Source organism: Natator depressus, chromosome 9 (genome assembly GCF_965152275.1).
Source record: "Natator depressus isolate rNatDep1 chromosome 9, rNatDep2.hap1, whole genome shotgun sequence".
In the NCBI taxonomy this organism is placed as follows: domain Eukaryota; kingdom Metazoa; phylum Chordata; order Testudines; family Cheloniidae; genus Natator; species Natator depressus.
Window position 1 is genome coordinate 48,577,401 of NC_134242.1, and position 17,282 is coordinate 48,594,682.

The 17,282-nt window shown below is 44.6% G+C and overlaps 1 protein-coding gene across 1 annotated transcript in view; it reads left to right on the top strand.

The window, feature by feature from the left end:
* VPS8 (VPS8 subunit of CORVET complex) overlaps positions 1 to 17,282 on the top strand; it is a 232,485-nt gene that overhangs the window by 46,492 nt on the left and 168,711 nt on the right. Inside the window, exons 9-13 of the mRNA XM_074964097.1 lie at positions 1,805 to 1,872; positions 2,856 to 3,009; positions 3,121 to 3,180; positions 4,002 to 4,109; positions 11,892 to 11,972. Of these exons, the coding sequence (XP_074820198.1) occupies positions 1,805 to 1,872; positions 2,856 to 3,009; positions 3,121 to 3,180; positions 4,002 to 4,109; positions 11,892 to 11,972 (471 nt within the window). The remainder of the gene's footprint in view (positions 1 to 1,804; positions 1,873 to 2,855; positions 3,010 to 3,120; positions 3,181 to 4,001; positions 4,110 to 11,891; positions 11,973 to 17,282) is intronic.

Here is a 17,282-nt window from a genome sequence, read left to right on the forward strand (position 1 = left end):
CAGAGCAGTCACATTGGAGCACTCTGGGGTAGCTCCCAGAGGCCAATACCATCAAATTGCACAGCACTACATCTACAGTACCCGAAATTCAACCCAGGAAGATTGATCTTAGCGCTACTCCCCTCATTGGGGAGGAATACAGCAGTCTATTTTAAGAGCCTGTTAGGTCAGTGGAACGGGGTTGGTTGTGTAGACGCATTCCTTATAAGATCGACCTAACCTCGTAGTGTAGACCAGGCCTGACTATCCAATGACTATGAGAGACAGTGGCGTTGGAAGATCCATTACGCCATCTGGCACTCTCTTTGCTCAGACCTGAGAACAGACTTCTGTCCAGGGCAAAAAGAAATACTACAATTTGGACTGAGACATGATACTTGAAACCAGGTTATCTCTTGTGATTTACAGTCATGGGCAATGGCCAGCTTAGTATTTTCTCTGACTTAAAATATTTAAATTTACAACTTCGCCAGCGTGGGGATTAAATTAACCTGGGTCCCCTCTATTGTTTATAATAAAATGGTGGCACACAGATTCACTTTGTGTATTTACTGATGGGATTTATTTTCCCCATTTAGTGCCAAAAGTAATGTCAGCCATGCCATGCTAACTCACAGCTTTGGATCTTTTTATATTATTCCACTTAAAACTTTGTGAGAAGTTAAATAACTTGAAAGACAATGAAACTGTAAATAGGTAGTTCCAAAAGAAAAGACACATGTCCTGAAGGGTGTTACTTTGCGAAGGCAAAGCTCAGTTGGACTCTTCCATCACAGTGATATGTCTGAAGAACATTATGCACCTATATGCAGAGTGATGTAGGCATTTTAGAAAAATACACTTCTCCTCATCAAGACTTCCTTGTGATAACACAGCATAGGATAAAGCTAGAACACTTTAACCATATTTCCTTCCTTTTCCCCTCAGGTGTTCATTTTACAATCTGAGTTGGTCCTATGAAACTGTAGTCTTTTTAAATAAATCTTTGTGGTAATGTAGAAAGTTAGATTTCTGCAGTAAATGTGTGTGTAGGGAGAAATCTTGGTTACTCGCTTTGGACATGTTTAAAGCAATATATGAATGAATAAATCAATCTACATTCACCTATTTAACATTATAAAACTGTGGGATAAGCAAGAGACCTTAGAGCTTGTGGTCTCCTTTTGATTACTAAATCTATTTAGGAAGAGTTAGCTTCACAGTTAGTGCCATTACAGTAGTGACACTTGCAGTAGCATAGTATTTGACTTTACCATGGTATTTTTATACGTGGAATAAAAATACTGCAAATGCCATAATAAATTCTAATACTATAACTGCTAAATCTTTAAAAAGAAAAGGAGCACTTGTGGCACCTTAGAGACTAACAAATTTATTAGAGCATCAGCTTTCGTGAGCTACAGCTCACTTCATCGGTATGCATCCGATGAAGTGAGCTGTAGCTCACGAAAGCTTGTGCTCTAATAAATTTGTTAGTCTCTAAGGTGCCATAAGTGCTCCTTTTCTTTTTATGGATACAGACTAACATGGCTGCTACTCTGAAAACTGCTAAATGTTTGTATTTTATGGCAAATAACTGTGTGTTCAGACTGCAAGTTAAAGATCTCATTGTAGGGTTTTTTCCAGTATGAATTTGTAAACACAAAGAATAATGTGCTAAATGTGGTGTTTCTGTTTCATTAACAGTATTAATATGCCACAACTTTAAAAAAAAATCCCAGAAGTGGGTTTTTTCTGCTGAAAGCTTTGACTTTTTTAAATTTAAAATTGAGACAGAAAAGGTATAATCTAATTCTCTGTTCAGTTTACAGATGACCCAACGCTTGCAATTTGCAATGACAGTGGAGGCTCCGTGTTTGAGCTGTCATTTAAGTAAGAGAATAACTACGTTTTGTGGGAAAGTGACAATAGAGAGGAGTCTTAATTCTGAATCAAAGTTTTTAGAGCTAAAAAAGGATTTGAACCAATAGGTTATCTTCCAAATGGTGAGAAACTCATAGATCAGGACCTTAATAAAATAAAATCAAATCAAAGTACAAAGTTTTATTTCAAACCGTACAGCAGAAGTAGCATAGAATCTTTCTCTGCCTAAATCATTAAGCAATGTATAAGACCTCCACACCCACAGCACAGGTGTATGTAGAAGACCACGTTTGGGGATCACAAAGAGAGAGTATTCATCCTAATGTAGCACAGTTCAACAGATTCCTCCCTACCTTGGACCATATGTTGGAACTAAGATTTGGCCTTACAATTGCAGTAAAATATGCATTTTGATCAAATTTGGATATATTTAGATGGGCGTGAAAAAGGAACTAGAGCAGATTGGTGACTGCAGCTGTGGGGAAAATTCCATTCCCTTAGAAGCTCCTAATCCCATACTCCTGCAGCTGCCCCAAAGTTGCTCCCTCTCTCTCAGCCTGCAGTGCAGCTTTTAATCTTCAGGCCCAGTTCTCCCAACTCTTTCATTGGCAATAGCTGCAAGGTAGTTCTCGGCAGCTTTCTTCCTTTGTGTATAACTTGTGTTATATGCAGCTGTGGGCAGAGACAGGAGTATGGGATTAGGGCCTGACAAGTTACAGTGGATGGGGTAGTGCTAACTCTTGGTAATGGGCCAGGAGCTGCTAAAATGCTCTTAAAGCAGAATCCCAGTCACTCATCCTGTCCGTATCTGTGATACGCCTTGAAATGCCATAAAAGCAGTATCCCTAACTCTTACCAGGCATTGTGAAAAGATTTTTTTTTTTTTAAGTAGTTGTCTGAGATCATGTTTTGAATTTTTTTTTTTAAAGTGTTGGGCAGGCCCATTCTTGGCACTGGCCAGGTATTCATCAAGTTGATTGCTTTGTTTTCAGGAGAGTTATGGGTGTGAGAACATGTGAGTCTCGATGTCTGTTCAGTGGTTCTAAGGGAGAAGTTTGCTGTATTGAGCCCTTACATGCAAAGACTGAATTGAGAGATCATCCTATCACCCAGTACTCACTACTGGCAATGGCTTCCCTAACTAAGGTATTCTGCCTCTCTCATAATCTATCTGTGCTAAATTAAAATGAAAGATATTGAAAAATATAGACTTAAATTATTTTTGTAACTTTTTTTATTTTATTTTTTTTGCTAAAGATTCTAGTCATTGGCTTGAAACCATCTTTGAAGGTGTGGATGACTTTTCCCTATGGTCGTGTGAGTAAGAACAAATAGCTTCTTTTTGGATTAAGGTCACAGACCACTCTTATGGTGAAGTTCACTCTTAGATCTTTGTATGAGGGAGTTATGGCAGAGGAGACTATGGACCTGATTCATACCAGGACCGGGACTGAGATGGGAGGCAGTGTTTCTGAAGGCTGCATCAGATGCAGTAACTTCTATGGGCGGCTCCTGCAAGCAGGGATAGCAGAGGTATAGGAATTCCTCGGCCATGCCTCCCTGAGGTAGTGGCTCCCATGGCATGGGGCATAAAGCTGATTATGACCTGTAGTTGACACCATAAGGGGGAAGAACTCAGTCTTTTTTAAAATCCGTTTAATGAGACCACAGGCAATCAAATATCTTAACCATAATCCTATGGTTATTACAAGGTGTCCCTACAGGGCAGAGTTAGTGCCCTAACATTTTCATACCTTAACACATTTGGAGCTCAATCATATAATTCTTAGTTTTGGAATAAATACAACTTGCCTGTAACATACTTTACTATAAATTACTATGTCCTCTCAGTCTTAACTCCTTTTTAACATAATTTTTTACTGGTAATTTGTACACAGTGCATGAGAATGCAGTGTTTCTCTGTGGACAATGTTGCAGAGAAAATACGATCTTTTTGGTGGCAAAAGTTTGCTTTTCCTGACTTTCTAAATGGATTCTCAAGTACTGGAGCAGACAGAGACCACTGGCATCAAGAGTTCCATCTGACCTGTTCGTATATCACACTGAAATCAGAGTGAGTGTCAACCTAATTCTGTGTACACAGTATTATAAAGAGGCTGTTCTGTCTCTCTTTTTAGATGGATCCCTCTAGTGTGCCACTGCTGGCGTGGCATTTTGTTGCTGTACCGAACTCTGTGAACCCCATGCTTGCCTTCTGTCGAGGAGATGTTGTTCATTTTCTTTTGGTAAGTCTGAATTGCTTGTTGCCTACTGTCTTCTAGATAATTACCTCTAAAACACTGGGACAGAAATTAATTTACTCTGGATCGATGTTGTCCTGTGATGTGAATCACTGCAGTTCACTTTTGAATTGGGAAAGACGTGTCTTTTTTTTTTAATTGGCTTGGCAATGCTGTGAGACGGTGCCATTGTATAAATGTACCCCAAGGCTAAGATGGCTAGATCAAGTGTGTTTGTAGTTTAATATAATGAAGTTGAAAAATGTTTTCTCTGGATCCATGCTGAACCTTCTTCCTCCGCTTAACAATTTTTATTGAGTTGTCCTGATTTGGGGCCCAGTCCAATCTCAGTGAAGTTAGTGGGAGCTGGAATGGTTCTTAAGGTATGTTTACATTGCATTGTAAACCTGGACTCAGACTCATGTTTGAGCCCCAACCCTCCTACCATCCACACACAAATATTTCTGACTTGGGTGACTAACTCCTCAGGTTCTGAGTTGTAGGTCCTGCCGGGGTGGTGGGACTTGGCCCACGTCCTGTCTTTTTGCTGTGTGGTCACAGCTCGAACCTGGGTTCCCAGACTCATGTCTGGAGAGTCTGCCAGTGCTGTCCCACAATGTCCTGGGGCAGTGTTTATTGGTCCTCTGTCACTTAAGTACCCACTGGATACCCAGAAACTGGAAGCGCCCCTTCGTTCCAGTGCTGACTGTTGAACTTGGAACACAGTTAACCAGTTCCTGTGTTAGCTATGGCCAACAACAAGAAGCAGTTCAGCATTAAGCCCTACACCAGATGTGCTGCTAGCTGGCCATGGGAATGCAGCCAGATTCTGGTTAATCTCTGGTGCAAGGAAAACAAGACATTTGACATCAGCAAGAGTACCAGAAATGATCACGTCTTACCAGGAAATTGCATTGTTTGTGACATTGGTGGTTCACCGGACAGCTGATCAGTGCAGAGTGTGAATCAAGCAACTCAAGTCCAATTACCGCCAAGTCAGGGATGACCACCACATCTCTGGGAACTCCCTGTCTACCTGCCTCTTCTGTCAGGAATTCAGCCAGGTGCTGGGAACTATGCCAACCACTGAGCACACAGTGGTACGTTATACTCTAAGTGGAGATGGCACCTTTATGATCCCTGATCCACAGATGCCACAAGATCAAGCTCAGGAAGTGACTTTTTTTGCACATGCCTGTCCCCGAGGAACCTTTGCGGCTGGAGCAGCTACCACATTTCCTGGGTCCATACTCTGAGGAAATGTTTGAGGATGCCCTGGGGGAGCAGTAGGCAGTGGAACGAGAAGCAGAAGTGGCACTGGAACTTGGTAAGTTTCTGCCTCCAGGTTTGTTAGTATGTGGATGGGATGGATTTCTGGCTTATGACCCAATGAAGTGATTATTACAAGCCAGGTGTTGCAGCATGTATCTGCTAATGAGACAATGCACGCCAATGGCACGGCCAGACCCACAGCCACCCCCACAACATGGAATTCAAAATGGCTACTAGGAAGTGAAAACAAAAGCTAAACAAGCAGTTATGATGAAATTTTTACTCTATACTCATAGGTTACAAAGTTGTGTTGGGGCATTAAAATTAAGGGCCTTATACTGTCTTCCCTGAAAGTATGCCCCACTGTACAATTTGGCCACACCAGACCATCGCAAACTGCCTGTTCAGTTAGTCTAAACTGTAATAGGTATGTGTGTGTATGTAGTCCGTGGTACCATATTAAACATCCAAAATGCAGAAGGGGATGGTATTCAGGTGATGGATGCTCTGTTATGAGTCCAGGCTATTCTTGGGATAGGTATTTAATTCTTGGATGCTGTATCATGAGTCCAAATTGTCCAGGATGTGTGTTTGTAGTCCATGGCAAGCTGCAGTATTGTAAGCCCAAGCTGCACTGTGTTCACTGCATGAACTCAGGGAGCTTTCAGGGAGGCTGCAATACATCTGCCCACTAGAGTACTATCCTGTTAATCCCACCATGAATTTTCACCAAATCCTGTTCGCTGCTAATTACCAGCTCTTCCTGGAGCAGGAACTACAGATGAACAGTCACATTTCAGAGCAGGATATTATTAGGGCCTCCTCTATAGGCCACTAGCCCCCTCCATTTATAGATTTGTGTGTGATACACATAAAAAGCTTTTTAGCAGACACGTCTGGCTTGCTCCTGGTAGCCTGGAACAGAAGATCCCTTTGCTATGTCTTCCAGAAAGTGGACTGCCTAAACAGATTCTAAAGCCATAGGTAGCAAACCACACCAAGTGTCCCTCTGTCTGCAACCATAAGGGGCCAGTGGTATGGAAATTTTATAAATTGATATTGTAAACTGGACTTTACAATAATGTCTGATGGCTTTCTGCTCTGCACAGCTCTCAAGTATCTAAAGGGCATCTGAGAACTTTGGTTTTGTTATATTCTGAAAAAAAAATGATTAAAAAATATAATTTGAGATTGTTTGAGATTCCACAACCACTTTTGCTACAGAGGAAGTCAAATTTTTTTGGACATACTCAGATGATAATGTATTGTTTCATTTGTCTTGGCAGACCCTTCCACCTCTGCAGGGCATCCACAGTCAATCAGGCGTCTTGCATTGTGTACACTCATACAGCATCAAGGAGGAGGCTGATATTAATTAATGACAACTGCGGAACCAATGGGAGAAGGAGGCAGGCCAGGTTGAAGGACAGAGAGAGACTGCAGAGCACGAGGAAAGATTGGCAGCATAGCTGGACCATGAGCTGTGCCTGAGTGCAGCACTGAGAGCTGTTTGAGGAGGAGCTTGTGCTCAAGACAGTAGGAGTGCAGGCTCCAGTTCCACCTGCACCTCCCACTCCAGCTCCCTGAGTCCTCACCACACTATGTCCTGCAGCCCACTTTGGACAGTTCTGTAGTTGGGTGGTCTGTGTCGCAAGGAATGAACACTTGCTGAAATGGGCAAATGTTCCCTGTTCATTCCTCCACTTCAGTGCAGCCGTGGTAAGTGTGTGCAAAACACATCAACAGGATCAAAGAGAACAAATTCTGCCTTTGATGGTGGCTGGCCTGGCTGTCAGGTTTTATTAAATGGATGTGCAAAAACAACTCTTGCACACAGGTGTGGTGTCATGAGGATTGTTTATTACCTTAACTAAAACTGAACCACATAAATAGCAATCCATAAGCGGTGGGTTGAAGCACATGCCCATTTTACAAAATAAAGATAAATGCTTATAAAACATAATATAGTCTATCATACTCATGAGCTTAAATTCTTCATAAAAACCATCACCACTGGTAGAAAGTGTGAAGGGGACCCAGCCAGTCCCTCAGGTAGTATTCAATCACTGTTCCTATTATTGATATAGGGACTCATTCGTTCATCTATTGGGGTCATGCAAACCATAGTATGGGCACACAAAGCATCCCTGATTTCCATTGCATATGTGGAACTCGCTCCAGTTATGACAGGTGCTCTTTCTGGCTGTGTACCGGTTCAACAATACAGTAGTGCCATGAGTCCACTCCTGACAAAATGGCCCACCTTTTTCCTTAGAGCACAGCAGGCCATTTATAACAATGACTCCATTTATAACAATGTTGTTTGGTGGGATTAGTGTCACCACTTGTCCATGAAGGTAATGTCTTTATCTGCAGGAAATGCTGGCATGATGCACTTAACCAGTACAATCCATGCTATTGTCTGTGAATCTACGTCTGTGGTCAACCAGGGACTGCAGGATGATGGAGTAGTACCGTTTGCAGTTTATACATTCATGTGCTCCTTGAGGAAAACAAACTATGGACACAAGTCCCATTAATGACCATTAATCAGTTTGGAAAGCCCATTCTCTCAAAACGGGCAGTTATTTCAGAAAGATTGTGATGTACCTAAACGTGGTGGACATAAACAAACCTCTTCCCCCACAGTTGACTTGCCAGCACCAAACTGGTTAGCCATGGACCTGTAGGATTCGTGGTAACCATCTTCCTGACGACTATTGCAACCCACTTCTGAACTGAAGTAGCTTATCTTCTGTGTTTGTCCTGAAGCTGGAAGGTCTAGCAAGCTGATCACAAACCTCCAGGAATGCCCACTTCTCCATGTGAAAGCTCTGGTTATTCCAGGTCCGCATGATGACGAGATCCCACCAGTCAGTACTTGTGGCCCTGCTGTAGAAGCACCTGTCTACATATGGGGAATCTGGAGTTATAGCAAGAGTTATGAACGTCATCAGCAGATTAGAGTCTGCCATGTCCGTCTCCTCCTTTTGAGAGGTGCTTTCGATGGGTCAGAAAATGCTGCTGAAATGTCCACCAGTGTCTCAGGAATGTTTTGCCTGTTTCCTGAAATAGGAGTGAAAGCACAAGCTGGACAAGTTCTTCCAATGGCAGTTCATCCATGTTGCTGACTCCAGTTGCTGGGATCACGAATATGGCTCAGCTGCACATGTGGGCAAGCTGAGAATTTCCAGTCAAGTTGCTGCAGGATGGACAGACAAGTTTTCATGGTGTACTGTGGGAACCCCAAAGCATAGAGCGACTGTAACTGGGGAGCATAGTAGGAAGCCTGGGATATGCCTCCAGAATCAGAAGGTTTGACTCAGGTCTGTGTAATGCAGCATGGGTGCGTCAGCACAGTTGTGTGACTTGGGTCTAGAAATTGTAAACCTGGGTTCATTGTGCAGTGTGGGCACAAAAGTGTGGGCTTGGAAACACTGAGTCTGGAGATTTGTGTTCCATAGGCCTGGGTTTACAATGCAGTTTAGACATGCCCTTAGAGAGCAACTGAATTGTGGGGAGAGGATTTTTCCAGACTGCTGGATCTGAGGGATGTGCCTAGACTGAGAGTGGCTAACTACTTGGGAAAGGCCCATTGGCTTGTGTCAGGGCATGAAGTTTCTACAGCAGCAATATGATCAGAGAGCGAGTTGCTTGTAAACAACTTACGGTGTATTTTCAAGAGGAAGGATGGTCTTATGATTACGGGTAATATACTGGACTGTGACTTTGAAGATGAGATTCAGTGTCCATCTCTGCAAAGATTTCCTGTAAGACCTAGAGCAAGTCACTGAGCTCTCTGGGCTTTAGTTTTCCATGGGTATATAACTGAGGTAATTCATTCTCTCTCTTGTTTTTATTTAGATTGTAACCTCTGAAGGTTAGGGACTGTTTCTTACTATGTGCTACTGCAACACCTAGAACATTGGGGCTCCTGTTTGAAGTCTGTACGTGCTATCATAATGCAAATACCGTTTCAAACAATATACTGTATAGTCAATTATTTTTGAGGCAAATAGTTGATACACTTACACCTTGTATAATGTTCAATTTGCAGTAGTGGCCATTTAAATTAGCTACAATGTAAAAAGTTCTTTAATTTTATGCCACTGTCCTTATACTTAATCTGCTGAAAAATAGCTTCTGAGGGCAGAAATTTTTCACTGATATTTATATGAGCCCTGAGGTGACTGCTTATTATTTAAAGACAGATTGTTAAATTCTTTACAGCTATATTTTGAACTCTCCACGTGCAAAGAAGCCTTATTTCAGTCTTTGTTGCTGCAAACCCTATGTTTTGTGCTTGGATAAATCAAAATCCGCTTCATATTGAAACTCTAGACTTTGACTTACGTTGATAATACTGGAGAGCTACTCAACCCTTCAACAAGAGCCCTCCCACAAGGGGTTAGCCCCCTTCTTTTCATTGTGAAATATTATACTGTGAGAGGCATGGTGAGAAATGATGGGCTCGATGGGTAATTGGCTCTTCACATACATTGTTCTTACCCTCTCTCTAAGATGGTCTGTAGAGGTGTCAAGTGTATACACCATCTTCTAAAAACCAGACTGTTTTTTAAATTAATACAACAAAAACTTCCTTGTGAAGGAGTTGGGGTTGTTACACAAACACACAACCACAACAACAAGGGAATAAAGATAAGCTAATTTACAGTACAGTACATTCCGTCTATTCCTTCACTTCTAGGCGCACACTTTATTGTATGCCAAAGGTTCTCAAACTGCAGAATGTATTCGGGGGTGGGGGGACGGGACGGGACGTAAGGTTTAGGGGAAAAAAAATTCTGCTCACATTTTACCCACAGCAATGAATAACTAGCAAAGCTGATTCTCCCTGACAGATCAGGTCCTCATATGGCACTGTGCATTTTGACAGATTTCTGTTAAGCTTGCATAGCATTATACAAAGTCGTTGCCATCTATATGTTAATCTGTTTGCTATGAAATGGTGTGCACTTTTAATTGTAAGCATGGATCACAATCAGTTTTGCTTTTGCTCTTATTACAATGGATTGTTGGCTCTTTTTGAATCAATGCTTTATTGTTTTTAATATTGAGTTGCATGTTTTGTTTTTATTGGCATATACACTTGTGTGGTGGGGTGGCATAAAATATTACAGACACAAAAAAGAGGTGCATGGTCAAATAACTTAGAGAATCACTGCTGTATTCCACAAGCCATGCACTTCAGCCATAACTCTGTTCACCCATCTATTCCTTTATTGTACTACCCTCTCCCAGCACTAATATTGCAGGTATGTAGTGTACTAGTTTGGAAACCTGGGATTCCTATGAGGGCAGAGTTAAGGTTGTGGTGTGAATAAAATCTGACCAGAAAGTATACCTCCTGTTGGAAAAGGCTTATGTTCTCACAATGCATGAACTTTCTCCATTGGCAGCTGTTGGCATTCAAACTTTCACTTATGACAGGTCTTGACAGGCTTAGATTTTTATCAGTAATTATTAGTAGATGTCTGTTTCACTGTGCATACACAAACGCATGAAGAAATATTTCCTTTAATGATCATTGAAACTTACAGATATGCAAAGTAAGAAAAATGGTGCTTGAGAACTTATTAGAGTTTGATTTAAGGATATTTTCTTTGTATATTTGATGTGATGTTGTCAATGTGTGTGTTCTTTGTTAAAGCTTTAACTCTTGGAATCTCAAGGTCTACTGTCATTAAATAGTTGACTGACACCCCTCCCCCCCCCAGTTGTCTGACCTCCATAATTTCCCACAAGTGTAAAAATGTAAATCGATAGAAAAATGGTTAAAACACATAATTTTGTGCAACTGTGGACATTTAAGTTGATTAAAAATAAAAAAGCTTAAATAAACATCAACCTTGTCTGGAAAAAAATAAAATAAAACCACCCAAAAAGCTGTGCCAATCCTAATTATTTGCAGTCTTGTAGCTTAGTTGGTTCCAGGATATTAGAGACACAAGGTGGGTGAGGTAATATGTATTGTTGGGCCAGTTTCTAGTTATGATAGATGATAGCTAAAAAGACCCTAAATCAAAACAAACCCATTGCACCCTGGATCTACCAAACATCAACATCTACCAATATTTGTATAGATTTTTTTTTAAAATAGATCAGTCAGCCCACAAAGAAATGTTGGATTGCCATGGCCAAATTTTGGCCAGAGCCCAGATTTGGATACTTCCTATTAAAATATATGAAAAGTAATTAAACAAAATACATTAGAAATACAAAGGACATAAACTAACACTTTGTGATGTTAGACTCTGAAAAATCAGTGACTTCTAGTGAGAAAAGGAATTTATGCCCCATTTTAAGGCCATTTTAGGAAGCCGCCTCAGTGATGGTGCTGTTAACAGACACATCTAGAACACTGATACTGGAGAAAATCTGAAGACCCTGGAACTGGGCTTCCTTCCTCAGTGGAAGAAAATTTGTTCTCTCATGGCAGGTTTTGGGTTCAAGAAAGCACTAAGTCTGTGTGTTTGTCTTGTCTAATTCCATCAGGTGAAGAGAGATGACTCAGGTGCAATACATGTTACTAAGCAAAAGCAACTTCATCTGCACTATGACCTGATCAATTTTACTGTAAGTATTGATCCAGTAACGTTTTTTCCTTTGTGTTCAGATGGAGATAATAGCCTGCTGTGTTTTTAAATGCATGTCAACATCCCTCAGCTTCAGGGTGCTGTAATTTCACTGTACAAACTTATTCTAACAAACATAGCCCTCTCTTTGTGCATGCAAATTGGCTATTTGGATCTGGAATTTATGAACTGAAATTAATTTATTTGTTGTGGCTTTTTAATAGAATCCCATGTTTAAAAAATGGTTAAGTAGTGGCTATGGGGTGAAGAAACTAGGCTGTCCAAATCTGTACAGTGTGCAAACTAAAGAATGCATGTCCCTGGTGAACAAAGTGTATGAATGAAGGCTTTTTAAGCATGGGGCCAAATTTTACTGGTCAGATTCTAAGTCCTTATAAAAAAAAAAAAACACTACTAAGTAATGGCTCCAAAGGTGCCGGGAAGCTCTAACATATTGGTTTCCGTTGTGCATATATTTTGTTAAACATCAAACAGGAAGACAAGATGTTAACACACAAATTTACATGCAAACCCTAAAAACGCATTTTAAAGAGCACTAAGGATATAACGATGATCTAAAGAAATGCCAGAGTGAACCAGTTATGTTTGTTGGCAGTTTTAAATCTCTAATCTAGCAAGTGAAATTTCTTGAAAAATAGATGCACTCTGAAAGCAAACAGAAAAGCCTTTTCAGTTTGGGAGTATGGCCTAATGTATAAATTTTAATAGGAAATTGGATGAAGGACTCTTGAATTCAATTCCTAGCTTTGGTGGGGTTTATTGTGTTCCTTTTACTAATGCTAATAAGACTTTTGGTCCCTTATCTTACTCAGGGGATTGAGAATAATTTTGTATTCTTCGAGTGATTGCTCATATCAGTTCCAATTAGGTGTGTGCATGCCGTGTGCACAGTGGACAGAAAGTTGTTCCCATAGCAGCACCTGTTGAGTCGGCTGTGGAGCTCCCTAGAGTGGTGCCGCCATGGCGCTCAATATATGACTCTGCCGACCTGGCACCTCCTCAGTTCCTTCTTACCACCAGTGATGGTCATTGGAACTGTGGTGACTTGCTTAGCAAGCTCTCCCTGTTTTTCCCTAGCTTTTCAGTTTAGTATAGTTTGAGTTCTCTAGCCTAGTTGAGTTTCATTTAAGTAGTTACAACAGAGAGCTGTTGGGAGTAGGCATTTCCCTTCCAACCTGACCGCGTTCTCCCCTTGGGGACTTGGGTATGCCTAAGTCCCAGGGGTTCAAACCCTGCAAGACCTGCAACGAGCCCATGCCAACAGGCGACCCCCATGACACTTGTTTAAAGTGTTTGCGGGAAGCGCACTACGCGGACAAGTGAAGGATTTGTAAAGGGTTTCACCCCGGAACACAAAAGGAGCAGGACTTTTGCCTCAAGCACTTCCTTATGGAGGCAGTGCTCAGTCCACAAATTGCATTGTGCCACAAGACCCTGCACAGAGCTCATCGGTGCACAGTGCCCCTGTGGCAGTGGCAGAAGCGGCACTGCAGAAGGACTCTGGAAGAGACCCATGGCACCGCTGCTCCCCGGCGCTGAAACCAGTGGGAATGGCCCAGCACCAATCCCATTCCCCAGTGCAGGAGTGGCACTAGAAGCAGGGGAGGAGTGGATCTCCGACTCCGGGACCCATCCCTTTGGAGCCGGCAAATGGGGCATGTCCCAGGGAGGAGCACCCATTGCCAAAAACTTTGGAGCCGGCACCGTTGATTTTGGCCCTGTAAGGGGGATGGTAGAGTCTGGTGCCGTTGGACTCCTCCATGAGCCAGGTGATTGAGGAGGTGGAATTGCTAGACACCTTTGAGGCTGCGAGGGACTTGATTGCCATGACGGCACCACGGTCTCGGTCCTTCGAGTCAAGCCTGCGGTGCCACAACGTGTGGCAACGTCTCGAGGCAAACCGGTGATGCTTAGTCCTTCAGCACTGTCGGCAGAGGCAAAATACCGCTCTGGGTCCCGGCGCCGATCCTGCTCCTGGCACCGGTCGTCTCGACACCGGTCCGTGTCCCCAAGCAGACCCCGGTCGCTGCACCGTTCCCCAGCCCAGCCACTCTCGGCACTGCCATCCTGGTCCCCGTCTTCGGACTTGGAGGCGAGGTCTAGATACTCTGAGCAGGACCGGCACAGGTCAGTGTGTGAAAGGCCTGGTGTGGGTGCAGGGCTATGGCCTGCGCAGTGGCAGGGACCAGCGCAGTGGCCATTTTGGACCCTGTGGGCGTACCACCAGGCCCAGGGCACCCAATCCAAGGGTTCCAGTTTGGTGGTGTCTGAACCAAGGGTGCCGGAGGCATTGGCCAGTCGCCCCACCCGCGGGGTGCTGAGGAGGTACGGGCTGCACTACTGCCCCTGGAACTGATCCCTGTTCTCAAGCCAGATCCAGGGGTGGTTGGCCCTGAAATAGAGGCGGGGCCGGAGGCCCCTGGGGACCAAGAGGGTCAGGAGGACCGTGTTCCCTCATTAGCCTTCTCATTCTCCCCTGGACGAGGCGGTTGTGGGCACTCCCACCTTGGGGCTGTCACCCCATGACAGCTGTGCCCACCAGGACCGCCTACGCAGGGTGGCACGGATTGTGTTTGCAGGCCAAGGAGGTGGTAGAGTCAGAGGACCCTAAGGTCGACATCTTGGCCACGGAAGGCCCCATCAAGTGTGGCTCTACCCCTTATCAAAACTATCTAGGCCAACACAAAGACCATTTGGCAGACCGCGGCTTCCATCCCTCCAACCGTGAAGGGTGTGGAGAGAAAGTATTTAGTCCCTTCTAAGGGGTATGAATACCTCTTCACACACCCACAGTCCTGCTCATTTACAGTAAACGAGGAGGAGAGGCAGGTACATCAAGCCTCAGCGCCCAAGTCAAAGGGCGCCAAGCGCCTGGATTTGTTTGGGCACAATATGTACTCCATGGGGGGCTTGCAACTTAGGATTGCCAACCAGCAGGCAATCCTGAGTAGATGCAGCTTTAACTCCTGGAACTTGATGCTGAAATTTAAGGAACTGGTGCCAGCAGAGTCATGGGAGGAGTTTGACGCTATCTTTGAGGAGGACAAGGCAGTGGCACGGATCTCCTTTAGAGGCATCACTGGACACTGTGGACTCAGCAGCGCGTACCTTGTCCTCTAGAATCTCCATGAGGTGTAGCTCATGGCTGCAGTCCTTGGGGCTTCCACCCAAGATTCAACAGATCCTGCAGGACCTGCCTTTTGATGGGGCAGGCCTGTTTGCTGAGCAGATAGGCTGCATAGCCTAAAAGACTCCCAGTCTACTCGGAAATCCTTGAGTGTGCACACCCCAGCAACCCAGCATAAACATTTTAAGTGACAGCAACAGCAGCAACACTCCTATCCTTCCTTCTAGGCCGAGGCAGGACTTCTATAGGAGAAGGGGCAGGAATGGCAGGCGCAAGCCTTCTCACCCCATGCCTGGGCAGGGCCAGAGCCCGACCAAACCATCGTCGGGCTTCAAGCAGGCCTTTTGAAGGTATGCTCGAGGATGGCGCACCAGCCACGATTCCAGATCCTTCACATTCTTTCTTGAATTGTCTGTCCCACTTCTACTGTGCTTGGTCCCAAATAACTTCGGACCACTGGTTCCTCCGTACGGTGGAAGTGGGATATTCTCTCCAGTTCTGCTCCTGCCCGCCCTCCCTCCCACCCCCCTTTCCCCGTCCCTTTCATGAGCAACTCCTTATCTAGGAGGTGCAGGCACTCCTCGCCATAGAAGCAGAGGAGGAGGTTCCTCAGGAACTCAGGGGCAAGGGATTCTATTCCCGATACTTCCTAATTCCCCAAGGTCAAGGCGGGGTCTCATACCCATTCTAGACCTGCGGGTTCATGGCAAAGTTGAAGTTCCGCGTGGTCTCCCTGAGTACAATTTATCCCTTCTGTATCTGGGAGACTGGTGCCACCCTTGACATGACAGACACGTACTTTCACATAGCTATTCGGCCTGCAGACAGATGATTCCTACAGTTTGTGGTCGACCACAAACATTATCAGTTCATGGTCCTCCCCTTCGGCCTGTCGAGAGACCCCCAGGTGTTCACCAAGTGCATGTCGGTCATAGCAGCCTTCCTCCGAAGGACACAGTGCAGGTATACCCCTACCTTGACAACTGGCTGCTCAGGGGGCGCACCAAGGAGCAGGTGGAGTCTCAATTCCGATTAGTCAGCTCCACTTTTGAGAGCCTGGGTCTCCGCCTCAACGTGAGCAAGTCAACCTTGTCACCAATCCAAAGAATAGAGTTCATTGGGGCAGTGTTGGACTCGTTTTAGGCAAAAGCACTTTTGCCGGAGTCCCGATTCCAGTCCATGACAGACATTATTTAAGGCCTCAGGCAGTACCTGACCACTACAGCAAGGGGATGTCTGACTCTCCTCATCCACATGGCAGCCTGCACTTACGTGATCTGGCATGCCAGACTGAGGCTCAGGCCACTCCAGGCATGGCTTGCTTTGGTGTATCACCCGGGGCGTGACAGCCTGAACTCAGTGATCACGGTGCCAGAGCAAGTACTAGAGTCCCTCCTATGGTGGCTGAACCCTCGGAGAGTGGACGAAGGAGTCCCCTTCAACAGCTCCCAACTGTCCTGGTAACGGATGCATCAGCTCTGGGATGGGGGGCACATTTGGGAGATCTCCAAACACAGGGCCTATGGTCGCAGCACAAGCTTTCTCTCTCCATATCAATATCAAGGAGCTGAGGGTGGTGCGACTAGCATGCCAAACCTTTCAGGCCTGACTACAAAGCCAGTGCATGACAGTTCTAATGGACAACACTACTGCCATATTTTACATTAACAAGGAGGGTGGAGCCCATTCCTCTCCCCTATGTTGGGAAGCCCTCCGGCTATGGGAGTTTTGCATAACCCACTCCATTCACCTAGAAGCATCCTATCTACCCAGAGTTCAGAACGCACTGGTGAACCACCTCAGCAGATCCTTCCCCAATCATGAGTTGTCCATCCAGCCGGATGTCATAAACTCCATCTTCCAAAGGTAGGGGTTTTCCCAGGTCGACCCATTCGCTACCTGGAGCAAAAGAAAGTTCCCAGTTTTCTGCTCCTTCCAGAAACACAGCCCCAGGCTCAATCACGGATGCATTGCTGCTACCCTGTGGAAGCCGCCTGCTCTATGCCTTTCCCCGATCCCTCTCTTGCACAAGGTCCTATTCAAGGTCCGCAGGGACGGGGCGGAGATAATTCTGGTGGCATCAGCCTGGCCTCGACAACACTGGTACACCACGCTCCTGGAGCTGTCGGTGGATGCCCCGATCATGTTGCCACTCCTCCCCAA